Raw genomic sequence first — 25798 nt, 5'->3', positions numbered from 1 at the left:
AAAGAAAGTAAAAAATAGTGGGGTTCATGACTGAAAAAATATTAAATATAATATTAAATATAATTTTTTTTAGTTGATTATTTTTAATATATCTCTTCGAGTCATGAATTTGACGATTACTTTAACATTTAATTTTTAGCATTGTGGCAATTTGATATATTAGTTGCTGACAAAACCATGTATTTTTCTTTGAGATAGGCGCATGCATTTGCCATAATTTTTTTATTTTTTATTTTCTATAATCTCAGTGACAAAACCTATCGCCTGCTTCATAACTTCCCTCAACGCCCAATCTATAAATTTTCTGAGTCGTCTTACCACAAAGAATAAAAAGGAAAGAAATCTGTGAGTCACTTCAAACCGTACGGTTTGCCCACTCCTAAAAACAACAGTCGTACAGTCCTACTAGGCCCCACTAGTTTCCCCGATGATGCAGCAGAAGCGAAACTTTGTTACTATCTCCTTTTCCCAGGGGTAGTGTCGATTTTTCACATGCACGGGCCAGGGTGAATTAAGTCAAAATACAACCGTTGAGCCATGTGTGGGATCGAGATATTCGTCGATTAGATCGGCATAGAAACTGTAAAAACTAAATTTAATTACTTTAAAAATAAAAGAATGAAAAACGAAAAAAATAACTCCCGCGACCAATTTGACGGTGACAAGTGCCATGTCATGGCCCAGTCCCTTATCTCCACGTCACCATCACCCATTACTCGCCAACAAGATCGCGAAGACCAATTGCATCGCACGGTTCACGACTCCCCAGGAGTCTGCCGATCAAGCGGCCCAGATTTCGTGTTCTAGAGTCTTCGAATCAAATAAACAGAAGCAAGAGAGAGAGAGAGAGAGAGAGGGTGGTCATCTTCTAACAAGGGTTAGTTTCTTAACCCGACTTTACGCGCTGAGTTAAAGGACGGACCAGGGGGCCAGAGACTGCTTCGAGAGAGAGAGAGAAAGCAAGCACAAAGACACAGACTCAGAGAGCAAGAAGAAGAAGACGAAAAAAACTCGAGAGGGTTTTGTGAGTCGACTCGGACAACTCTCTCCCATCACAGCCTATTGCGTCTAGGTTCGTTGAGCCTTTGATTCTCAGTCGTATTTGAAAGGGGCTCGAGGTTCTTTCGTCATAGTTTTAACGGCCGTGTTCGTTTCGTCGTGTCGGAGCGTTTCGGTTGTTAACACGTCCAGATCTTACATTCCGGTGAGTCGGTGCCTCCGATTAATCTCTTTCGTAGCTCAGCAATGTTCAGATTTTGTTCTTCATTGTCGGTTCCCGTTCATTCTTATCTTGTTATCGTCAATTTTATCTCTTATTGTTGATATGCTACTACTCGTAGATCGAATTAGATGCATTTTAGGTTTCAGTGTTCTTGATTTTGGTGAAGAAATGCAAGTTTGCTTATAGGAATTAGTTTCAGTTTCAGTGACTCGAATTTAAAGTGTGTTCCGTTTCCATACTGATTAGTTATTGAGGGGGTTTCGAAATGAAGTCGGTCAATAGTCTATGTGAATGATCGAAATTTCGAAGAATATTTCTTTCATCTGAAACTGATGAGTGCATTAATATCTATAATTTATGCATTTGGTGCTATGCATCGTGGCAGTAAATCAATGAATTAGTATATATATTGAATTTATTTACAGGTTATGGAATCTCATGTTTTTATGTTAATTTATTTCAAGTTCAATTAAATGAACTGCTCTCTGTATTTGACCCACGCTTTGTTCTATGAAATCTTCTAATCCATGGAAAAGTAATTGATTTAATGTCCGACTGTTACATTTTGTTGCAGATTCTTTATTTTCTAGTAGCATGGCAGTGGCTTCTCACTGAATGTAGCATTGACCTAGAGCATACCTTCTCGGTCCCCATTCATTTCTCATGGTTGTTTTGCTCTGAGAATCTTCGTGGGATTTGAAATTCCTTCTCTTCATGGATTAATGATTGTTTTGGAATCAAATTTTCTACCCTTTCTGTCTTCGGCCGCTTGGGAGCTTGGCAACTTTTGGGGAGGGGAGAAGCTCTCTTCTACTGCCACCTCTTTTGCTGGCCGCCTAAACTGTCACTTCCTCTCCTTGCTTAATGTCGCGTAAACTGGACAGCCCAGTGCAGACCCAGATGGCAGTGGCATTATTTAGCAACCCACTCAGTGCGGAGTATCATGGAAGCAAGAGAATGGAGGGGAAGCAGTCCACTGGCAGGAGGCGAGTTTTTGTGCAAACAGAAACTGGGTGTGTCTTCGGGATGGAATTAGATCGCAGTGATAATGTCCATACTGTGAAGAGAAGATTGCAAATTGCTCTCAATGTCCCAACCGATGAGAGCTCTCTGACATTTGGGGACATAGTGTTGAAGAATGATCTTAGTGCAGTTCGGAATGATTCCCCTCTTCTTCTCACAAGGAACCTTATGCATAGAAGTTCATCAACTCCATGCCTCTCGCCCACTGGGAGGGATCTACAGCAAAGAGATCGGAGTGGCCCTATAGAGATACTAGGGAATTCAGATCAGTTTGCTAGAACAACGCAAGTTGTCAAGGACATGGTCAAGGCCATTAAGATGGGGGTTGATCCAATTCCTGTTCATAGTGGGCTTGGAGGTGCATACTATTTTAGGAACAGCAGAGGTGAGAGTGTTGCAATAGTGAAGCCAACTGATGAAGAACCTTTTGCGCCTAATAACCCAAAAGGCTTTGTTGGTAAGGCTCTTGGGCAACCAGGTTTGAAGCGTTCAGTACGGGTTGGGGAGACTGGTTTCAGAGAAGTTGCAGCTTTCCTGCTTGACAAAGATCACTTTGCAAATGTGCCTCCCACTGCCTTGGTGAAGATCACTCACTCAATCTTCAACATAAATGACGGGGTGAATGGGAACAAGACTTCCCAGAAGAAGCTGGTTAGCAAGATAGCATCTTGCCAGCAATTCATACAACACGATTTTGATGCAAGTGATCATGGGACCTCCAGCTTTCCAGTAGCTTCTGTGCATCGTATAGGGATATTAGACATTAGGATTTTTAACACAGACAGGCATGCAGGGAATCTTTTAGTTAGGAAACTTGATGGTGTCGGGATGTTTGGTCAAGTGGAGCTCATTCCGATTGACCACGGCCTTTGTTTGCCAGAAACATTGGAGGACCCCTACTTTGAGTGGATTCATTGGCCTCAGGCTTCTATTCCATTTTCGGATGATGAGCTTGAGTACATAGAAAAACTTGATCCATATGAGGATTGTGAAATGCTGCGAAGGGAGCTTCCCATGATTCGAGAGGCTTGTCTCAGGGTTTTGGTTCTCTCCACCATTTTCCTGAAGGAGGCTGCTGCATATGGTCTCTGTCTTGCTGAAATAGGTGAAATGATGAGTAGAGAATTTCGTAGCGGGGAGGAGGAACCCAGTGAACTTGAGGTAATTTGTATGGAGGCGAGGAGGATGCTAGCTGAGAGGGAGGCCTTGTCCCCCAAGGCTGATTTGGTGGGAGATCAGGAGTTCCTATTTGACATAGACTGTGAGGACACAGAGTTAGACTATACTTTAAAGCTTGCAGCAGATGATTATGCGAGCAGGACACCCTTTCAATTTGGAAATGGCAGTGGGCATGGCCGCTCTCCTCTCTCTAAACTGGAAGAAAGCATTGAGGAGGAAGAGGACAGTGAAGTGGAAGAGCAAGAGGCATTAGCAAGTCTGCGATCCCCTGAAAGGGTCCCAAGCGTTTCAAAGCTTTCAATGTCGCTGAAGAATACAGTTTTGGGTGAGAAGAGCCGCCTGAAATATACAGGAACAAGAGCAGAGAATGGATACATGGCGAATACATCATCTGGACACAGGAGTGCAAATGAGCAGCTTCCTGCAAGCATGAGCTTTGTGAAGCTGGCTGACATGAGTGAGGACGATTGGGCTTGGTTTCTAGAGAAGTTTCAAGATCTGATGTACCCGGCGTTTGCTAAACGCAAATCTATTACCCTAGGTCAGAGGCAGAGACAGAGGCTTGGCACGTCGTGCCAGTTTTGATATTGAGGCAGCAATGTGTGGTGCGCTATGATAGTCGATAGACATGACTGAAGACGAACAATAAGATTAGGAGGTTCTGGGAGTGAAGTATTATTATTTTGCTAAGATAGATTTGGTCTCTGGTTTTCCTCCTGTAAGGTGTTGTAGTGATGAGTGACTGTAGGAGGTACTGCTGTAAATATTCTTGGCATCAGCTGAGTGAGGAGCTCAGTAGAATTGGTTGTATTTCTTGTTTTACTTTTTGTTTTGATTTCTTTGGTTCCTTTTTTAGTTTTCGGTTTCTTTTTTTTTTTTTTTTCACTCGTTATGACTTGTTTGATAAATAATATGTAGAATGAAATCAAGAAAAAGATTATGTAAATAGTGAACTCTGTTTCTTCCCTTTGTTTCAAATTAGTACTTGTTTATTTGTTTCCATTTTATTGAGAAAGTTGGTGTTTTATGCATTTGGTCATTAGTTGTAGCGTACGGTCCTTTCCAAGCCGGAAATTTGGAATGTGAGCAGGCTGAGACATTCATCAGTTAATCATTTTCATGTGTTTTTATTGTTGAAAATCTGTCTCATCTTTACTTAAATCGCTATTTATTCTGCGGACTGCCCTTCCACTCTAGGTTGTGTTTTTGAATCTCTCTTTCATGATATTGCTTTTATAAACCTAAAAAATCCATGTCTTAATCTTTGGTATGTTTCGCATGACGTACGTCTCTGTTCAAAAACCTCAGGCCGCCATCCACAGATTAATTTTGCGTCCATTATTGTTTCTCGACGTCTCTGAATTTGAGGGATTAAATCAATGTTCATAACTTCTATAAATTAATGAATTCTGAAAAGGACACGACTATTGGTTATGTCATGGTTGTTGAAATAAAACTATATACAAGAAGATATACAGAGAAATTTTGTCGACGCTGACATGGAAAGCAGAACAGATATTAACAACCCACCAAGAAACATCACATGGAAAAGGTCCCACGACCCATTGGATTTCGACTGAAATAATTTCAAGCCCTGGCGTTTCAACTTTGTTTGTCAGCAGATTGTTTTGGCTGCTGTTTGCTTCAGCCCATTTCCGCGGGTTCTCCACACCAGCAATCTTGAGATTCTTTTGTGTTCTTTGTGATGCAGAGCAATTTTGACATTGAGTTTTTTTAGTTGGTGCATTGAAATTTCATGCTCTGTGTAAGGGACTTGTAACACGTAATTAAGAGCAATTATTCTTGTGCTCAATTCAACCATTGCTCGAAGATGGGTGGTAAGAGTATCTACAATAGAGAGGTGTATATGAGGGTGTATGTTAAATATACACTCCGAGTCATTGGAATCGTCTTTAATGGAGATATGTAAATGGATGTAAATATACATCACCACCATGGGGATGTAAAATAAAATGTATATTTATATCTATTTTTACATCCCTTGCAGGCGGAATCCACCTGAGAAAAGAGAAGAAAAATGAAGAAAAGTCAACATAAAAGGCTGAGACCCACTGCTACACCCCTGAATTTACATCCTCCAATTAAAGCAAAAAACATATTTACACTCCTCGAAGGTATAAAGGGGATGTAAAAGTGGCTTTACACTCCCGAATTTACATCCTCCCACTGTGGATGCTCTAACAATCTTTCACTCTTATATGTCATTAGTTTAGTGGTGGGGTTTCACTTTCAATCTTTCACTCTTAAGAAGGGTTAATTTTGGATTTGGACTTTAGCTACAAAGAAGATAGGCATTGAGATTTGGTGCAACTAACAATCTTTGTGGGCAGTCAAAGGCCTTCCCATTTTAGCTGATGGAAATTGTTGTGTTGTATTACATGAAAGGATATTAATAATAGATTAATTAGTGTGAAAATTTCATTGGGAGGTGGACTGAGACTGCAATGAACCAACCTGGCAGCCTCATCTTGAACATGAGCAGCTGTGCATTGTAAATTGCCACCTGTCTGTGCTGTGGGGTTGGGGCTGGGTCCTCTGGCTTCACTTCACTAATGGTTTAAGACGCAAGACAAGATGATGCGATTAACAAGTTGAGCAGAGACAGACAAAACGTGAAACTCAGACTTGTATTGTTGTCCCCTTCTCTCAGTGTCATTACAACAATTTGAAGCAAAAGATTTTGCAAATTGCAATGACTGGTCAATTTGACTCTGCTAATACAAACTCTTTGCACTAATCATATTGTTTAAGGCTTTAAGTACATGATAGAATCAAAAGGCTCAATTGAATGGAAAGTAGGAGCCATCAATTTCAATGGCCGCCAATGATTAAAAAAGCACAGCTGTTCAATTGAGTGCATGCTTCTTTTTATCATATCATTCTGGCAAAGATAGGGTGGCCTTAGGATCAATTGGTCTAGTGATGAGAGCAAGTCCATTCATTAGGTTGGGCCATGTCAAAATCTTGCAGATTCCAGTCCATTGAGTAATTTACTAATAACATGTTTACTAATTCGTAATTGGATTAGGAGGAATTGAATTGATGGTGTGTTTACTAATCAGGAATTGGAATTATCATCAAAAATTGAATTTCACATGTAGAGGATTCCTGCGTTTACTTCACATCAAGGAATTGAAATGTAAGTGGGGCCCACACAATTAGGACTTGAATTTATGATTTTGGAGAAATTCAATTCTTGAGTGAGAGATGATATTCTAATTCCTGGAGAACTAACCCATTAGGAATTCATCTTTTTTACCCATTATATCCTCACAATTTTTAAAATTCTAAATTTGTCATATACTTTAACCAAACAACAAGGACATTTTAGTAATTAGTCTACTCATAATCCAATTCCATATGATTTAGTATACAACTTCAATAGGAATCCATAATCTAACTCCTCTCAATTCATATGGTGTAGTAAACAACTTAAATATGAATCCTCAATCCAATTCTCTTCAATCCAACTCCTCCTCAACTCAATTCCACATAATCCAATTACGGATTAGTAAACATGCCATGAGGATGAACTGAATTGAGGAAGAGTTGGATTGGGGAGAATTAAATTCCGGATTCCTATTAAAGTTGTTTAGTAAATCATATGGAATTATGGTAGGAGTGGTACTAATTACTAAAATGTCCTTGTTGTTAGGTTAAAGTAGATGAAAATTTTGGAATTTTAAAATTATGTGAGGATATAATGGGTAAAAAAAACGAATTTCTAAAAGGTTTAGTTCTCCAGGAATTCAATTCCTAATTTTTTGTGGGCCCCACTTACTTTTCAATTCCTTGATGTGATGAGAATTCCAATTCCTGATTAGTAAACACACCATAAATGTTGTAACCCTTATGAACCAATGATAACTCAAGTGTTTAAGAGCAGTTAGGAGCATCCGAGGTTCTATGTTCGAATCCCCCATTCTCCAATATCCCTTAAATTTAAATAAAATAAAAAAGGGTATAAAACAGAGCAATGCTTGTCATTCTCTTTAATATGATTCATGTGTTGCACCAAGAAACATAAAAAAGGCAAAGAAGAGCTATAGAATCCAACTTGGATGCTATTCCATTTCTGCTTAACTTAAAAATATTAGTGACGCCATACAGCTACATATGGAAGACAAATATTAATTTATTACATTAAACAAAATTAAATTTCTAAAGAACATTTGATACATATATTTTCATCATGTTAATTAATTAGATTAGATATGTCTCCAAGGTCTTTCTGCAAGGCTTACACATTCACTGTATCTATAACAATCCACAAGATGATCAATGGTCAACCCTGCAGCTTGCATGAAGGAATACACGATGACTGGCCCAACATATCGAAACCCTCGCTTGATCAAATCCTTGCTCATGGCTTCTGCTTTGGGGCTCCTCAGAGGAACATTTCTTGGATATCTGAATCTGTTGATGACTGGTTTGTGGTTCACAGAACCCCACATGTAGCTGCTAAAAGAGCCACATTCCCTCACAATCTGCATTTTTTTTGGGATAAATTAATTAAGATATATCAGGTGCAATGGGGCAACCAAACTTTAATTGATATCAGCTTTTAATTTGTTAAGTTTCTAGCTTGCCTTTAATATGCATTTGGCATTATCTATTATGCACCTCACTTTGCACTCTGCCAACATTATTGCCTTGTTGGAGGCTATCTCTGCAATCTCCTTCTCCCCCATTTTGGCAACTTTGTTTGGATCAAATCCAAAAAATGCTTCCCTTAGTTACAAACCAAATCATAAGCTAATTCAACCATGTTTTGATACCAAGTTTCATAAAATTAGTCAGATGGGTAGAATAGGAGAAACACTTGTGTGAAACGTAGATAGCACTGGTCAATCGCGATATGCCAAGTATGATAACTTTTTCACTTGTCATACCATGATTGGTTGGGGATAGCAAAACAGTGTTGTTCCCGTTCCACACAAGTTTTTCCGGAAGAAAAGAGGTTACCTGAAGAGCTCCCTTCTTTTGACAATTTCAGTCCAGTTGTGGTCCATCAACATACCAGACAATGCAAGCAGCTCAAACAATTGACTGTATGCAGCAGATAATTAATTAACACTAAATAGTTGGCTTAAAAGTCCATATAAATGATGGGGAATTAAAGCTCCAAAGGACTTACTTGTCATCGTATGCAGGAACTCCCCAGCATTCGTCGTGAAACGCTACATAAACTTTATCTGCATAACATAATAAAATTCTACGATCAATGCATGTCTGCATAGAATTATTCTATTTACTCTAGCAAAACCAAAAAGAGTTTCTTATACTATTTATTGTATATATACGACGTCACTTTGTTGAAATGTCAACCAGTTGGTTGTGATGGAAGCTTGATGACTTTTTCTTTTGTTTATTTATGTGTACTATCATTTTCTTTAGATTCCTCATACCAACTGCGAGGACCATTTTTTTTGTTCTTCCCTTTTTTCTCTTTGGTTGCCTGGTAATTAAGATGTGGCTTTGTCAAAGCATGAAAACAATAAATCAAAGTTTTCTGCAATGTGTGATGAAGCAATGAAACTTACCACTATTCTTTGTTATCCAATTGCACCTCTTCAATTCCCCATCATTAGTATCCTGAGTCTGACTAATTTGCTGCTGGACAACTTTAGCCACTGGGGAATTATATTCTCTTCTTTGAGTTGGTGCAATGAATCGGAGCGCCGTGGAAATCTTCTGATCCAGTGTGCTAGAGTCAGTGAGAGAAGAATCATAGGAGTTTTCTGACAGAGACAATGACAAAGATGATGACAGAGATAGAGATAGAGATGAAGTGCTCTTGTGAAGCCCAATTGGGTAGATTCTCTTGAGGTGTTTAGGGCTACTTGTCTTCTCTCTCTCTTTCAAAACTTTGTTCTCCAGAAGTACATGCCTTCTTACATTGGCTCTAGACATGTTGCAGCAGAGGATGAGGAAAGCTAAGCTTATTAACTTCGCTTAAATGGGGTAGCTATGTTAAAGCAGGCTGTGATTTATAGGAAGAGTTATGGTTAAGTTGGTTGGTGAAATGTGAGTTTCATGCATAATGCTCTGCTACCATTTCCTCCTTAGTTTCAAAGCAAAATCCAAGGTAAAAGGTTTCTTTGAAATCATTGAGCCTTTGTGACTTATAAGGATCAACCTGAAAAATTTAATCACATTGTGATGATGAGTCCATGTCATTCTTAGCTCCTACTCTTTTTTTTTGCTCTGTAGCCTTCTCTGTAGGTTTGAGGCATACTTGTTGCCAGCACAGAAAAAGATATCCCATCCATCAATTTCATGCTAAGCTTCCTAAGTCTCTTTTGTTTTGTCAAAACTTTTTTTTTCTTTGGTTGCTTGTGAAAAAGTCATGTAATTATTCAGGGACCAAATACAACATGGTACATTGAAACATTACCAAACAAACTAAGCGTCGAACATCTTTTAAGCTAAAAATATTATGGGCTTCACTTTCGGCCCACTTTAACTTGGTCCAATTCTTTGACAAGCTCATGCAATTGCTTTGAAGAGCTCCCGCCACTTCCCACGGCCGCAAATGCCTTGTCCCTCAGTTCCTTTGCTCTCACCTTCTCCGGTGTCTCTCCGGTCATCGACTTGGAAATCACCTTTCCTAACTCAGCCGGGTCCGGCACTGCATTATCGCCTTCGCACACCTTCACGGCCACACCCATGTCCTCAGCCAACAGCTTGGCATTCACAAACTGGTCAGCCTCCATGGGCCAGCCCAATATCAATACACCAGCCACTATCGCTTCCAGGACAGAGTTCCACCCACAGTGGCTCACAAATCCACCCACGGCCTTGTGGCCCAGGATCAATACCTGTGGGGCCCAACCCTTTATGACCAAGCCCCTCCCGCCAACCCTTTCCTCAAATCCATCTGGTAAAACCCCAGACCCATCTTTCACCTGTTGGGCCGAGCCTGTTTTCACGGCCCACACAAACCGAACCCCGCTACGTTCGAGCCCAGAAGCCAAGGCCTCCATCTGCTGCCTATTTGGCAACTTCTGACTCCCAAAGCAAACGTAGAGCACAGATCCGTCGGGGCTCCCGTCGAGCCACGTCATCACATTGGCACCGGAGTCCTTGTTTGGGTTGGCCCGGCCCAAATTACTGTCATCAGCAGCCGCGGCCGCTGTTAGACTCAATGGGCCGACCGCGTAAACACGGGAGTGGCCCATTTTAGTCCGCAAGTGGGCGAAATACTCAGCCTCCAAGTCCTCAAAGCTGTTAAAAACGCATCCCCAACTCTCGGTATTGGCGAGCATGGAATTCCTCAGGAGCTCAGACTCGGGATCCGATTCTCTGTGGCAGCGGACCACAGAGGGCACCTGGTCCTGTTTAAAGGAGGGCGATCTAGGAAGATCAGGAAAATGAACGATCCCTGATGAGGGGCGCATTTTGTCCAAATTACGCCAGCAGTAGTGGAACACAGAGGCCAAGAAGGCGCCAGAGGAGTAAAAGGTAATTCTGGGAATGCCAAGCTGGTGGCCCAGGTGTAGGGTCCACCCGAGGAAGAAATCAGAGAGGAGGGCCACCGGTGGGTTAGGGTGGGAGCTGAACCAGTGGACAATCGGGGCCTGGAGATTGGCTAGGGCGTTGATCACATACAAGTTGCCGTGGTTGCCTATGTCCTTGATGTTCTCAACGCCGGGGGGTATTTTGGGGTGAGGAGGGAAGGGGAGGACTACGGTTTGGATGGAGGAGGGGTGGGTGTGGAGGAGAGGGGTTAGGGTTGGGAGGTTTTTGGGGGTGACCAAGATGGTTATGGAGAGGCCGTGGAGGGCTAGCTGGTGGGTTAGGTCTAAAATTGGGAGCATGTGCCCTTGCGCAGGGTAGGGGAACACCAGGATGTGGGTTTTGCCAGAAGTCGACATGGTTTTCTGTTTGGTGATCCAGAAAAGGAGAGAGCAGGGAGACTTGGAGTTGACTATATGGTTAGGGCAGTGTGGCGTGAATGCACATCTAGGAGACTAGGACTAGATAAAAGTTTTTGAAATGTGGACAGCGGTTGGTTGGTTCTTGGTTGTTAATAAACAGGTCTCTCTTAACCACCGGCGTCTGTTAACTTTTTGCGTTGGAAATTTTAGGAAAGGTGACGGTGAACTTTTTACAAGGCCATCACCAACCCATGTCTGGTCTGTACTGTGTTGGGTCATATTTGCTGCCTCACCAACACCAACCCATTGGGCTGGCTTTGGTCCAGTTTGATCTTCCAGTCGGACTCAGGTTCTCTAATGGGCCTGGGAAAAATATTTTTCAACATTCTTGGGCTCATTTGCGATGCGAGCTTTTAGTAGAAGGATGTCAAAAAATTTATTAAAAATTCAAGTGCTTCATGATAAAAGAATTTTAAGTTTTTCTGCAAAACACTAGCAATTTTAACTTGTAGCTATTTCAAAAGCACTCTCAAACGATTTGTGTAAAGTTTACCACAGAAGGAGCATTCAAGGGGAAAAAAAAAAAAGTGGAAAAGGAAACCCAATTAAGAGAAGTAAAAAGTAAAATTAGAAGGTCCATAATTAGTACGTTACCAAAATTCATATATAATATAAGGCCTCATCCGTTTTTTAGGACTAGTTATTCTTAGGAGGGTGGTGCCTTGGTGAATGGTAATCCTGACTAAAAGCTACAAAACCTGCAGAATATTCATCATTATGATCATGACCAACACCTCCTTTTACACTGCTACTTTGTCTATTTTCTCCATTGCCAATCGTATTCGCTTCATGACTGCGACATGGTGATTTTCCTTCAAGCTCTGAGCTGCTGCTTGAAGCCGTCTTTGAGTTGCTCTTCCTTCCACTCACAGCATCCACTTCTACTTTAAATTCCTTCTCTAACCTCACCACCTTGTGGAGAGCACCCATTTTCCTTCCTCCTATCCTCGTGTCCTCCTTAGTAGCAGTAGCTGTAGAAGGACTAACCATTTCATCAATATCCTGGCCCTGCAGGTATATATATAAAAATTATAGAATGAATCATATCTTTATACTAAGCCTTTAAAATGTACATTAATATTAGTCTGGTGATTTCAGAATATAATAACTAAAATTTGCATACCCTTACGGTTGAAACATCATTAATTTTGGTCGCAGCAGCGTTTCCGCCTTCAAATTAAAGAAAATTGAAATGTTGGTAAGCTTAAACATTGCATAGTGAGAAACAGTCTGTAATTTCAAGCATATTAACGAAAAAATTGGACTACGTAATAGATAAAGAAAAGCAGATACCTAATTGATGAAGGGGATGTGCAGACATACCCCATATGCTTGCAGCAGAAACAAGCACAAACAGTAGCAAGCAATAACAAGAAGACTTCATAATAGCCCCAAATATCTGTCTGTCTTTCCCTTACCACCTTTTAAAGAGAAGAATAAATGAAACCTAGCACTGCAGAGTGAGTCAGTGAATGTGTTAAATCTGGATTTCAAAGAGAGTCAAATGTGTAAAACCCAAGTCAAATATATAGGTGGCATCAACACACACATAACATATATACCCAAGTCAAACTAAACTAGTCAAATATATAGTCTATCTAGGGGACCCTAGGGTTCCTAAAAACCTTTGAATATTTTAACTTTTTTAGAGGATTGGCTGTGGCCATGACAACCATTACAAATGCTACATAAAACTCCGTGTAACCCATGTGTATTTTGATGTGGGAACGAAGATTTCGAAGCATCTTGAGAAGAATTTGATGTATGTTTCTCTCATTTTCAGAAACAAACCTAACTATTTGGACCTCAAGGGCCAAGAGGGGCATGCATAGTTAGAAGAGAAACTTAGTACTGTAACGTGGAACGGAAGCTACGGACGTTTAAGTGTTTTGTGCCTGTCTGCCGTCATATGCAAACACCCATCAAGCACATCGAAGGGCTGGCTTGGCCTAATTCCTCAATTCCATGTATTTATACACATTACTTTTGGCAGGCTAAGGCTACTGTTTCTCATATGTATATATGCATCAATATCTCACCATAATAACAACAATAGGTTATATTATAATATGAAGAATTATGGCATATTAAAAAAAGAGCGAGAGTCAAATTCTTGTATCTCATTATATTGCTTTAGGCTTTGTGATCGGCAATAAAAGATATTTGAACTTAAACCACCTCTTTCAATTATGTATAAAATTACCACAAAACTAAATGCTAATAAGTCACATTCATTATTATTTTGTGCTAAATTCATAAAAATACGAGCCCGCCAAATCTAAAGATGAAATAATTTAATGTAATGTATATAAGCAGAAGAGGATGCATATACATGGCATGAAATTAAGAGAATAAGAAACATCTATGCGATGCAAAGTAGTAAATTTTGAATCACTCGCTCTTTTGCATATATATTATAAGGGCTCTCGGAACTATGTGTGTTAGAACACCAGGAATTGTGTCTAGGGTTTAAGAACTTGGGATAGTGAAGGCGTTTCATCCAACGAAACTTTCAGTGGGTAGCCCTCGTCTACAGTGTAAAACTCATTTGTTTTGCTCAACTCAACTCAAACCACCCCTAGACATGTTTTTCCAAAGTCGGAAATAGTGCACTGTGTTGCATGGCATTTTGCGTATATCTAGCCACAAATTATATAATATATATAATCTTAACAGAAAATTAAAAAGAAAATAAGTACAGAATTATGGAACCTTACCAGTTAGCAGCTTCTGCAAGTTGCCTAGTGGAAATGTATGAGTTTCAGCCAGCCCAAAAGTGATTTGAATTTCAACGATTTAATCAGGCCGTTGAAGATCGATCATCAAATACTAGATCCAATGCGTTTAAGGAAATAAATGTGAAATGTTGACCAAAAATAAAAGGAAATAATTTGAAATGAATACAATTTGACATTCAAAAATTTGAAATAATTAGGTGCAATGTATCATCTAAATTCATGTATCAAAGCTTTTTTTCTTTTTTTTTTCTTTCTTTTCGTACAAATCCAAACATTTTTGTCTTGCTAATATTCAAATAATTTAGCTAACAAAAGTTAATTAAAATTGTTAAATTTGAAATATCAACAATGCTATTGGTACCACTTTTATTAACCACCTCTCTAATAGAAGTGGGCTCCACCAATGTATACAAAACCTACCCATATTAGATAAGTGGTCTGTCAATAAAGATGGTACAAATTGTGAAAGTAAGAAGTTTCACATTGGAAAGTTCATAAATTTAGCAAGGGCTTATAAGAGCACTTCCAGCCAGGGGAGGAGCTGTACTAAGGCCTGGGATGGCCTTGGTCTCTCCAATTTATTTAACCCTTTTGAATGTATATATTGGATGTGGTAACAAATGCAAAGAAAAATTGCTATACTAAAGCCTATGGCCCCCTCACCACAAATCAGTACTTGTCAAAATGGTATTTTAATATGAATATAAAAGTAAAATCATACTACATTTATGAAAAAAAAAAAACCCACTCATTTCAATTAGTTCTTTTGTACGCAATAGTTTACTCAATAGGCCAAAAAAAATATACAACTAAACTTTTTGTGTTTAACATTTTGGCCCCCTCAAATATAAAATCCTAGCTCCGCCCTTGCTTCTAGCCATTTGCCATGGCAAAGGGCAAGGGCTGTTACTATTTATGTGAATAGTGGCAGCCCTTGCAAAAGGCTTGTAGTGTTTCCACTTATTGCCTTGGCAATCACTATTCACATGAGATATGAGGAGAGAAATTTGTATAGAGTTTTAGTGTTGGAAGTAAAGAATATGGCTAAGTATTTGTTTAAAAAAAAATTTGGAAATTTTAGTATTTTTTAAGATTTTTTTAAAAAAAAAATTCGTCGCTGACATCAGCAAACCTAAGTTATTCTTGCCTTTGGGCTGGCCTAGTTTGGTGGGACCCATGTACGCTGCAGGCTATAGAAGTCTGCTGGAACTACAAATTGGGACTTGGGCCCCCTGTTGCCTGGACAATGAGCTATTGTTGGAAGTGCTCTAAGGAGTTGGGCTACTACCCCCATTATCAATTGGTTTTGGGGTGGAACCTCAACCTTCTTCACAAATAACATATATATCAAATTTCGATTAAGTAAACATTAAAAATTGAAATTGGGTCTCTTTCTTTCTTCTTACCTTAGGCCATCTCCAGTCATATGGCTAAATGTAGTCTATGGCTATGAATTTAGCCCTTTAATATATTAATTTTTTTAAAGAATAGTGTAGGGTTCAATTTTTCCATCGCCAGTCATGTAGGGCTATATTTTAGGGTCATTCATCTATATATATAAAACAAAAGGCAGAGAATGATGAAACATTCAAAATATCATAAAATACCCTTGGTCAATTCAAACATTAAGAATTGAAATTATTAATTAAATGAGGATAATATGGTAAATTCACATTTTTTCATATTAAAAAAATAAAATTAAAAACAAAATTAGATAATAGGTCATACTTTTATGGAACATAACTACCTATGTTATCTTTTTATAATTCTAAAAATAAAATAAAAAGGAAAAAAGAAAACCAATTGGCATAGGGGCTAGTTTTTTATTATTTTGAGAAAAATTATAGTGCAACGCTTGTACATTCCACAACAATGTATTGTTTAATTGAATTAAATTACTAATTAGAGACAATATTCCATATATGACATGTGTACATTGATAAGCATTTAACACGTGTACGTGGCATCTCTTATCTTCATCTTCAAATGTCAATAATTGGAGTGTTTTCGATTGATGATGCCTTTGTGTATTTTTGTGAGATGCATTCCCAAATTCCACTGCTTTTTTGGTTAGTACGCACAACGCTATTTTCGGAGACTTTTATAAAAGCCTTGCAAAGATGTTCATCTTCCACTCATGACCAATTTCGTCCCTTCAAAGTCTGAGACATTTTTCAAACAATATGAATAACAAAATAAGTAAAGAAAATAAATTTGTAGGAAATGTTTGGATGAAATGCATGTGGAAGATATTTGATAAAAAGAAAAGTGTGGAAAGTTGTGAATAAGTAGAGAATGTGATAGAATTTGTAAGAAATGTGGAATGAAATGATTGGGAAAATTTTTGAAGAAATTTTGAGGTATTTATAGACATATTGTAGGTTTTTAATTTAAAAATAATAATAATAATAAAACCAACAAAGGCAATTTAAAAAAAATAAAAAAATACTGTGTTTCAATGGTTCTGACCTCCAACGGTCATATATATATATATATAATAAAATGAATTTTAAGACATTTAAAAAGGCTATTTAAAAAAAAAACTTAACAGCTAGCTGACGTCATTAGTTGTTGGATTTGTAGTTGTACAAAATGTTTCGTGTTCATGGCCACGCGCAATACTTTTTCTTCTTGAAAAGAACATGCACTGGGCCCACACAAAAATTTTACCAAAATTGGGGTATAAAACCATCTCTAGCCGTGGGCTATATCTTAAATATAGCCCTAAAATAATGCAAAACTCATCTCCACATGGGCAAAACAAAATTTTGGCCAAATTTGGAGGGCCACATTTAGCAAAGCTTTAGCTTAGGCCAAATTTTTTGAGTAAATTTAGGTTTTAGCCAAAAAAAAAAATTCACTTTTGGAAAAAGCCAAAGCTTTTTCAAAAAAGACAGAAAAACCTCTCAACTTTCAAATCAAAGACATGCAAATATAAAGGATTCCTTAGGAAATCCAAAAATAAATAAGGGAAATTTTGTCCATTTTTGCTTCTTTTACAAAATTTCTCTCTCCTTTGTGTTTTTCTAAAGTCTCCCAATTTTTTGTCCCCATGCATGTGCTTTTGAAGAAGATAAATTATCAAGTGTGAGTAAGAGCACGAATCATCTCGTGCAAATGCATATCCAATAACTAACAATAAAAGTGTTGATGTCATCAATATATTTTTTAAAGCCTTTTTAAATGTTTTCAATTCGTGTTGTTTAAGAAAAATTTATAAAAAAGTATTGGTATTGACCATTAGAGGCCAGACTATTGAAACTCAACCTTTAAATATATATATATATATATAAATGTGGTCACTTTTTTAAATATTTTTAATTTGTAAAAAAATTATAAAAAATTACTGGCCATGATCGTTGGAGGTCAGAACATTGAAACCTATCTTTTAAATAAATAAATGTGGTCACCTTTTTAAATGTTTTCAAGTGTTGTTTAAATAAATTTTATACAAACTTATTGGTCATGCAATATTGTCTCTAGTAGTTTAATTAAATTAAACAATACATAGTTGTGGAGTGCATGAATGTTGTATTATAGTTTTTCTCAAAATAATGAAATATGAAAAATCCTAAAATATAGCTCTGCATGACTGGAGATGGAAAAATTTAGCCCTGCATTATTTTTAAAAAAATTAATATTTTGGAGGGCTAAATTTTTAGTGTAACACCCCGACTCCGTTTATTTTCCTATTTAATTTAATTAAAGGAAAATATTAAATTACTCCTGGGTTAAGGGTGATTTCGGTCATTTTCTTATCCGGGAAGATTTTGGGACCGTGAGTAGTGTGGTTGCGTAGGTGGTACTGAGACGAAACCGTAGACAGGCGGTAGGCCTGAATCGGAGATTTAACGAAGTTTTGGCGATCAAAACTTGTTCGGTGGTAGGACCGTAAATTTTCCGAAGGGTTTAGTAAAAATCAGATTTTTACTATTTTCACCTCACTCTCTCTCTCCCTCCCGCGTACACTCTCTCTCTCTCCCGTTTCTCTCTCCCCGACCCTCTCTTTCTATCTCTTCTGGTTCTCCCAGCCCGAAGAAGGGCCGCACCGGTCCCGTTCGACTCACCTCGACGCCACGATCACAACCCACCGTTATCCCGACCGGAAAACGCGAAATTCGGCCGTGTTATCGATTGGTTCAAGTCGGAATTTTCACGGCGTTGTGCCGTCGTCTCCGCCATCCAATCCCGGTGAACCAGGTGAGGTTTCTTCTCCATTTCCTGTGCTCTAGCTGATTTTGGGTTAGGATTAGATCGAATTTGAAGTTTGGAATCGAATTGGAAATCTAGGTTTTGGCCGGATTTCAATTTGAAATTCCGGCCACTTGCCGTCCGAATTGGACGTTGCCGTAGTTGAAAAAGTTGCTCCATTCTTCGAGTAGTATCTAGGATTGGAAGGGTGAACGTCGGTTTGGAGATTTTCCGTCGCCGGAAATCTCTCAACACACCCGCGCGCTGCCGGCGCGTGTGGCGGCGCGTGGGCAAGGTGGGTGAAGTTGTTTTTCGTCCTGTTGAGATCCTTAGGTTGTCACGAGTGCGTAGGATTTCGCGGATCTCAATTTGGATATCGTTTGACTATCGAACGGATTTCGCATATTGTGCGTTATCCGGGTTCGATAAGTTCTGACCGTTGGATCGTTTCCAAATTGAAGTATGTTGATCTAGGTACTCTTAGAAACCTGTAGGAATTCGCGGATCGTGAATTGGAGCCCCGGATGTTCCGATTCAATAATTTGAAGTTTGGGGAAACGCGATCACCGTGCGTTTGGGAAGCGAATTCCAATCCATAACTGGACCTTAGGATGTTCCTTTGGACGTGAGCGCACCGGGAACGTGGGGATTTAAGTATTTCCTTTCGTGAATTTCCGTTTTGGTAGTACGTGATGTTAATCAAGGATTTGTATCTTGGAATAGGTACTTCGATTGATCACTCGCAGCAGGCGGGACCCTCACGGGGCCGGGCAGCTTGGGATTACTTGTGAGTGAACTTTGTTTTAAGCATGTGCATGGTTTTTAATTATGAAAGTTTTGTGCATATATTTTAAATGATTGTGACTTTGATTTAATGAGTCTTTGGTTGATGTTTTGAATATGGTTATATATCTTGGCTATATATTTTGAGTATAGATATATATATTTGAGTACGATGATTATGTTGATATGAATTTTGGGATGGCTATCTATATTGTCTATGTACAGAGTATGAGAGGTTGTTGTGGTGAGATTGTGGAAAGATAGGAGTTTTATGGATGGTTGTGTGATGTATGAGTATGGTAGGTGAGTACCATTCCCTAGTTACTAGGCTTCCCACACACGTCGTTGGCAGTGCCGGTGGGGTGGGAAGGCCATGAGATTACGGGTCTCACACATGGCGCTGGCGTGCGGTGTGTGAGACACTTTCCATACGTGTCGTTGGCGCCTTGCGTATGGGGAGAGTATGTATATTGCTTGAGTATCATCACACACGCTGCGTTGGCGTGCGGTGGGGTGATGATACGTCTGCGCGCGTAGGACTTGATATGAGATTTGTGAGCTACACGTGTCGCTGGCGTGCCGGCGTGTGAGCTATCGAGTTCCGTCCCTTGGACTACTCATCCCCGGACGAGGTTAGTGTTCGGAATCCTGCGTACCAGCTAACAATCCCCCAGTTGGATTGTCTCCCCGGTACATTAGTATGGAGAGGAGTATATTGTATATTAGAGTCTTAGCTATATATATATACATTTATATATGGGTATTTACGGGTTGTTGAGAGTTGCATATATTTTGGGAAATGAGTTGTGGACTTGAGATGTGGAGATGTTTTGGACTTTGGGATTTTGTGTTTGAGTTTTGGTTTCTGAATTGTGAAACTGCATGCTAGAGCATTATTTTTATATGGTGGGGTTACTATGTTGATTTTAAAAGTGAAACTTTATTTCTGTCCACTCACATCTTTCTTTTGCGCCCCTGCATGTAGTTGCTCCTGAAGGTATTCGAGCAAGTCACGAGCCCGAACTTGTCGTCTGCTGATAGGGTCTGATAAATTCTTTCTACTCCTCTGTTTGTTGTAAACAAATTCTGTAGACGCTCTGTTATTGCCCATGTTAGGCTACTACTTGAGGCCGGAGGCTATTTTGTGTTGGATTGTAGTATGTAAAAGCATGCTGGCAGTTGGGATTTATATTGATGTAAATTATTGCAGGTTGTTTATTGTTGGTTTGGGCTTTTTACAGGGGAGACTCTGCCAAAATTTTGGTAGAATGTCTTGGGTTTTAGTAAGTGGGCCCGGCATCGTGAGATGTCGGCACCAAGATGGTCCGCCTTGGGAAATTCGGGTCCTGTCATTTAGGCTTGAACTATATTTAGCCTTATGATTGGAAATGACATTTTTTTATCTCCAGCCATGCAGCGCTATATTTTAGGGTCCTTCATATTTTATTATTTTGAGAAAAATTATGGTACTACACTCATAAATTCAACAACTATATATTGTTTAATTTAATTTTAATTAAACTACTATTTAGAGACAATTTTCTATATATGTCACCACATTTAAAATTAAAAAAAAGTAAAAAAGTATTTCAAATATTTTGATCTCCAATGGTCATGACCAAATTTTTTTTATAATTTTTTTAAACAACACTTGAAAACATTTAAAAAGGTGACCACATTTATAAAAAAAGAAAAAAAAGAAAAAGAAAAGAGGATGAGTTTCAATGGTCTGACCTCCAATGATCATGACCAATAATTTTTTATATTTTTTTCTTAACAACGCGAATTGAAACATTTAAAAAGACTTAAAAATATATATGCTTTAATGTTGGTTGTTGAAAAGCAAATGCATGAGGCCCAAACAAAATGTGGCCTAGGCTAAAGCTGGACTACATTTGGTCTGCAGTTGGAGGCTAAAGAGCTAAATGTGGCCTTCCACATTTGACCAAAATTTTGTTTAGCCCATTTGAATATGAGTTTTGCATTGTTTTAGCTTATATTTGAAATATAGCTCATGACTGAGATGACCTAAGTGGCCTGGTTGGAGGGCTAAATGGCCAAATGTAGCCCTCCAAATTTGACTAAAAGTTTCTTTAGCCGATGATTGGAGATGAATTTTATATTATTTTGGGGCTATTTGGCCTATGATCAATGACTGGAGATGACCTTAGGCTTAATTCTATTGGGTTGATGGTTCTTGTAATATATTAGTAGTTGGGCTTCGATCTGTGTACGTATAGATGGGCTTTTATCTTTATTGACGAGGTATTTCAGATGTCCAAAAACCAAAAAGCCAGAAGAAAAAAAAAAAAAAAAAAACAACATTGGCAGGCAATTTGGCATTACATTGAAGTGTTGAAGTTGAAGATGAAATATTTTTAAATAAGTTGTGGTGGTAAGTAAATATGGCCCCAAATATGCAATCATTTGATGTTCCCTCCGCTCTTAGAACTCAGCCCCCACTCGCAGCACTCATCCATGTTCTTTTGCTTATTTTTTCATCAATTACCCCACAATTTCATCATTCTTCTACTTTTTTTGCATTTTGCTTGCTCTCTCAATTTTCAAAGTCCGCTCCTTGGAATGCAATAGCAATATTCAAAATTAATTTCTCTAAGTGGACTATGCATATTTTTTTTCCAGTTTTTTTTGTTGGAAAATATTTTCATTTTTTGTAAGTCGGAGCTTCTATATTCCTAAGCGCAGTGTGATATATACATACACGTTTTTTTTTTCTTTTTTTGATAAATTATTTTTAATCAGGTGCCAAACTGTGATTTGGATGAAGGACATAGAAGGAGCAAGCAATATCTTTTTTATTGCCAGTATTGCCTGTAGAGCTGACCTTTGCATGATGGTGTTGAGAGATTACTATTATGCAGGGTGGGGACTCAAAAATGTACGTCTTTGGATATTTTCCACAGTTCAAGATATATTTGGCTTTCACTTGCCGACGATACCCCACTTATTTTCCCATTTATTTCAAAGAAAGCCAACGTATCACAATTAACTAATTATATAATGGCCTTCTACGAAAATAAATTAATGGGATGATGATGTTTAAATTTTATTCTGTTCTATTTTATTATTATTATTATTAAATTTTATTCTTCTTGTTCCGTTTGTGATTTATTCATTTGTTTTCCATATGGGGAATGTTGATATACCTTAATTTAAATAAATAAATAAAAAGATAAAATCGGGAAATCACTCTTGCTGCTATCCGACAAGAATTTCTTTTTCTTCCTCTGTCTATCTTTGTCTAGTCCTTTTTATCTTTGCCTCTCTCTCTCTCTCTCTCTCTTACTCACTCACTCACCCTTAAAACAGGAATTAATTCAAACATTTTCTCTATAAACCAAATGGAAAATCCCTTTTCTTTATTAAGACAAATCAAACACAAACCTTTTAAAACAGCTTTCATATTCCTTCTAAGCTCCCATGGTTCAAAATCATATTTTTCATCTCTTACACAGCACATAGTTTTCTACCAAAACACCAGTTTCAAAGCAAAAAGCCGAACTTTACCATGCAGTAGAATTCTCACCTGTTGCAGCTAGCCACCCAATGACCAAACGACACAAATTAATACTCCATATTAAATATCCCAGTCTTTTTCGAACTTCCACCGATCAAATAAAAATGGGGTCTGCAACATCTTCTATGGCTGCAAAGTTTGCATTTTTCCCACCAGACCCTCCATCATATAGCACATATGTGGATGAACCAACTGGGAAATTGAGGATCTCTGATGTTCATCCCAGAGATGATGTGGACGTGGTCAAGCTCAGCACCAAGAAAGGGAATGAGATTGTGGCCATGTTTGTCAAAAACCCATGTGCTTCTCTCACTCTGCTTTACTCCCATGGAAATGCTGCTGATCTAGGTCAGATGTACCACATTTTCACTGAGCTTAGTCTTCATCTTGGTGTAAATCTCATGGGGTCAGTTTCCATATAATTTTTTTTTCTTAATGAGTTGTTACTTAATTTGTTTCTGTTAATGAAATAATTTAGAAATGGTGTGAGGATCTAAACCATTATTATCAGTTGGAATTTCATGGTGCTATATGATTTTGCAGGTACGACTATTCTGGTTATGGACAATCTTCTGGAAAGGTATAATTCGACCAGCTAGCTAGTGCCTACCTAATTTTCTGTAATTAAGATCAATTGGGTCAAATCCAGTGTTGTGAATGAACACGTGTCACTGTTTGACATGACATTTGATACTGTCATGAGCCCATTTATTTTTCAAAGGACTGTTTGTTTACATCTTGTTTGATGATGGAATGCCATTGATTGGCAAAAACAATAGTACCATCTGGCTATAAATTAATTTTATATGTTTTAACCAAAAAGAAGAAAAAGAAATTATAGTTTCTCAAAACTTCCCCATCTGCTCAAACTATTTCCAAGTCAACATTCATTTGTAACACTTCAATTTCAGACCATGGCAAGTGTTCATTGTCTGCATCTTTATGCTAAGGTTACTGTCGTGACATGCTTTAGTTTCTGTAAACAATCAAAAGCATATTGACGATAATATGCTAACATATATATACCTTCATCAATTAGCCAAGTGAGCAGGACACTTATGCAGACATAGAAGCTGCATATAAATGCCTTGAAGAGACGTATGGTATAAAGGAGGAAGACGTCATTCTGTATGGACAGTCAGTTGGAAGTGGACCTGCTTTGGAGTTGGCTATTCGTTTGCCTCACTTGAGGGCTTTAGTTCTGCACAGTCCTATACTGTCTGGCCTTCGAGTGATGTACCCTGTTAAGAAAACATTCTGGTTCGACATTTACAAGGTTTCACCTCCACTTTCATTGAACAAAATCAGTTTATTTTTATTTTTTATGATTGGTTTAATGATCTCTGTTGTTGAATGTTTGAGTTTTGTTTCTGCTGCAGAATATCGATAAGATCCCGTTTGTCAATTGCCCAGTTCTGGTAATTCATGTAAGTCTTCATCTATTAATTTCCTTTCATTCTTGCTTGGTATGATGATTTTGAGTATTTGTGGCACATTTTGTATGGCCTAACTAATTAGTCTACAGATTGTGAACTACATTATCTTGCATTTCAGTTCGGCTTGAACTTTGATTTATTGTTCTATGACTTCCACAAATTGAAATGCTTTCACTTGACATTTCTGTAAAGAAATTAGTTACAATATGCATGAAGTCCAAAACTTTGTCAGTTTTAATGCATATGTGCGTTTAAAGAGGCATAATTTAAATGAATTTCTTACAAAATATGCATGAAGTACTGATACAGTTGATCAATTTTGTAGGGAACTGAAGATGAAGTTGTGGATTTCTCCCATGGTAAGCAACTGTGGGAGCTTTGCAAAGAGAAGTATGAGCCTTTGTGGCTTAAAGGAGGGAACCATTGTAATTTGGAACTCTATCCAGAGTACTTGAGGCATCTCAGGAAGTTCATATCTGCCATAGAGAAATTACCACGTGTTCAAAGTTTACCTGAACCAAGTGCAGATCAATTGGAGTCTTCTCTGAAGACCATAGACAACAAGGAGAAGGCCAGATCAAGCACTGACCAGAAAGAGAAGTCTAGGTCCAGCACTGGGCAGAGAGAAAAATCTAGACTGAGCACAGACGGCAGAGAGAAATCAAGAACCAGCACTGATAAGAGAGAGAAGTCAAGAAAGAGCACCGATCGATCTGGCAAGGCAAGAAATAGCACAGATCAGTCAGAGAGAGCTAGAAACAGCTTCGACCGGTGAGTTAAACTATCAACGATTTTCTTTTCGTTTCCTTTACAATTCTTCTTTAACAATGACAGTTGAAATTCAATGGTGGCAGCTTGGGAGATATGGTGAGGTCGGTTGGATTGTGTAATGTTGATTGTCTGAAGCATGCAGCATTGGAGGCTTGAGGTAGAAAGGTTGAGTGCTCCTACTTGGATTGTAATTTGTTTAGAGACTGAAATGTTTGGTTGACGGGATGTTTGGATGAAGGGAATGATTTTTCCCCCATGGTTTTATCAAATGGTAATAGGCTCACGTGCAGCCCCATTCCTCATGGGGTTCTTCTTTCTCTTCTGTTGTCTCCTCAATCTGATATCTGATAAAATAAATTGCTGCTTTGTTCTGTATTGTTGAATGTTTTGGTACATAAGCTACAATATACATTGACAATGTTGGCATCTCTGTCAATTGTAGCTCTGTTTTATATTGTACTAGTTTGATAGAGTTGAGTTAGCAAAAGGAGGGAGAATTGCCACAAGACATGGAAACAAACAATCCGTTCACCCCAGAGGAGATGGTGTGTGGTGTGGGACTGGGCACACTGAACAGTGTTCCAGCCTCTCTCCTTTTTCTGAATCGGGACTCCGAGCCTATGGATCTAGCTCTAAGGCCCAAATGAAAAGCCTTGTAATGATTCAGTGTGTTATTTGTGTAGGCGTGCCACCATCTTCAGTCCAAACACAAACATATCAAACATTTAACTTCGTGGTCATGTTCTGCCTGAAACTAATTTAGATCCAATACTTGTTTTAAGGGATTTCTCTCATAGCCCCATCACACATGTTGCCATGTTTGTCAAAGAAAAGAGACCATATACCATACGATCATGAATTGAATGTAAAGAATTGAGTTTGAATTTCTTCAAGTGTGACTCAAGTCTCAAGCCTTTTACTTCCCATTTTTGAACCTCAATTGGTGCTTGGAAAGC

The 25798-nt window shown here is 38.5% G+C and overlaps 5 protein-coding genes across 5 annotated transcripts; 2 read left to right on the top strand and 3 right to left on the bottom strand.

Moving 5' to 3' along the window:
- The first annotated feature begins 853 nt into the window (after positions 1 to 853).
- On the top strand, positions 854 to 4402 carry LOC103342009 (phosphatidylinositol 4-kinase gamma 7). The gene is made up of 2 exons (XM_008245568.3): positions 854 to 1204; positions 1797 to 4402. Exon 2 carries the CDS (start codon positions 2087 to 2089, stop codon positions 4007 to 4009), a length of 1923 nt encoding a protein of 640 aa, XP_008243790.2. The 5' UTR covers positions 854 to 1204; positions 1797 to 2086; the 3' UTR covers positions 4010 to 4402.
- Positions 4403 to 7489: 3087 nt separating this feature from the next.
- Positions 7490 to 9519, bottom strand: LOC103342008 (DNA glycosylase superfamily protein). The gene is made up of 5 exons (XM_008245567.2): positions 8989 to 9519; positions 8583 to 8640; positions 8411 to 8494; positions 8035 to 8176; positions 7490 to 7932 (listed from the first exon to the last, which is right to left on the bottom strand). The coding sequence occupies exons 1-5, from the start codon at positions 9356 to 9358 to the stop codon at positions 7654 to 7656; spliced, it is 933 nt and encodes a 310-aa protein (XP_008243789.1). The 5' UTR covers positions 9359 to 9519; the 3' UTR covers positions 7490 to 7653.
- Positions 9520 to 9745: 226 nt separating this feature from the next.
- On the bottom strand, positions 9746 to 11474 carry LOC103342007 (UDP-glycosyltransferase 89A2-like). Its single transcript, XM_008245566.2, has one exon. The coding sequence runs from the start codon at positions 11320 to 11322 to the stop codon at positions 9892 to 9894; it is 1431 nt and encodes a 476-aa protein (XP_008243788.2). The 5' UTR covers positions 11323 to 11474; the 3' UTR covers positions 9746 to 9891.
- A 521-nt stretch (positions 11475 to 11995) lies between these two features.
- On the bottom strand, positions 11996 to 12853 carry LOC103342090 (uncharacterized). The gene is made up of 3 exons (XM_089044433.1): positions 12679 to 12853; positions 12509 to 12555; positions 11996 to 12393 (listed from the first exon to the last, which is right to left on the bottom strand). Exons 1-3 carry the CDS (start codon positions 12767 to 12769, stop codon positions 12022 to 12024), a joined length of 510 nt encoding a protein of 169 aa, XP_088900559.1. The 5' UTR covers positions 12770 to 12853; the 3' UTR covers positions 11996 to 12021.
- A 9596-nt stretch (positions 12854 to 22449) lies between these two features.
- On the top strand, positions 22450 to 25217 carry LOC103342006 (uncharacterized). The gene is made up of 6 exons (XM_008245564.2): positions 22450 to 23041; positions 23179 to 23215; positions 23675 to 23911; positions 24015 to 24062; positions 24397 to 24842; positions 24926 to 25217. The coding sequence occupies exons 1-6, from the start codon at positions 22665 to 22667 to the stop codon at positions 24996 to 24998; spliced, it is 1218 nt and encodes a 405-aa protein (XP_008243786.2). The 5' UTR covers positions 22450 to 22664; the 3' UTR covers positions 24999 to 25217.
- The last annotated feature ends 581 nt before the right edge of the window (positions 25218 to 25798 follow it).

The sequence above is a fragment of the Prunus mume genome, linkage group LG2, assembly GCF_029339155.1.
Source record: "Prunus mume cultivar Tortuosa linkage group LG2, ASM2933915v1, whole genome shotgun sequence".
NCBI classification, from domain to species: domain Eukaryota; kingdom Viridiplantae; phylum Streptophyta; class Magnoliopsida; order Rosales; family Rosaceae; genus Prunus; species Prunus mume.
This window is presented reverse-complemented; position numbering and strand designations above follow the sequence as displayed.

Bases quoted from the DNA above. Each gene is read 5' to 3' on its own strand.
- LOC103342090 (XM_089044433.1), bottom strand. From the start codon at position 12,769: ATGAAGTCTTCTTGTTATTGCTTGCTACTGTTTGTGCTTGTTTCTGCT. The intron at 12,556-12,678 runs GTATCTGCTTTT...TTTAATTTGAAG, and splicing joins ACATCCCCTTCATCAATTAG to GCGGAAACGCTGCTGCGACC. The intron at 12,394-12,508 runs GTATGCAAATTT...ATATACCTGCAG, and splicing joins ATGATGTTTCAACCGTAAGG to GGCCAGGATATTGATGAAAT.
- LOC103342008 (XM_008245567.2), bottom strand. From the start codon at position 9,358: ATGTCTAGAGCCAATGTAAGAAGGCATGTACTTCTGGAGAACAAAGTT. The intron at 8,641-8,988 runs GTAAGTTTCATT...TATGTTATGCAG, and splicing joins TTGGATAACAAAGAATAGTG to ATAAAGTTTATGTAGCGTTT. The intron at 8,495-8,582 runs GTAAGTCCTTTG...TGCTGCATACAG, and splicing joins GTTCCTGCATACGATGACAA to TCAATTGTTTGAGCTGCTTG.
- LOC103342007 (XM_008245566.2), bottom strand. From the start codon at position 11,322: ATGTCGACTTCTGGCAAAACCCACATCCTGGTGTTCCCCTACCCTGCG.
- LOC103342006 (XM_008245564.2), top strand. From the start codon at position 22,665: ATGACCAAACGACACAAATTAATACTCCATATTAAATATCCCAGTCTT. The intron at 23,216-23,674 runs GTATAATTCGAC...TTCATCAATTAG, and splicing joins ATGGACAATCTTCTGGAAAG to CCAAGTGAGCAGGACACTTA. The intron at 24,843-24,925 runs GTGAGTTAAACT...CAATGGTGGCAG, and splicing joins GCTAGAAACAGCTTCGACCG to CTTGGGAGATATGGTGAGGT.
- LOC103342009 (XM_008245568.3), top strand. From the start codon at position 2,087: ATGTCGCGTAAACTGGACAGCCCAGTGCAGACCCAGATGGCAGTGGCA.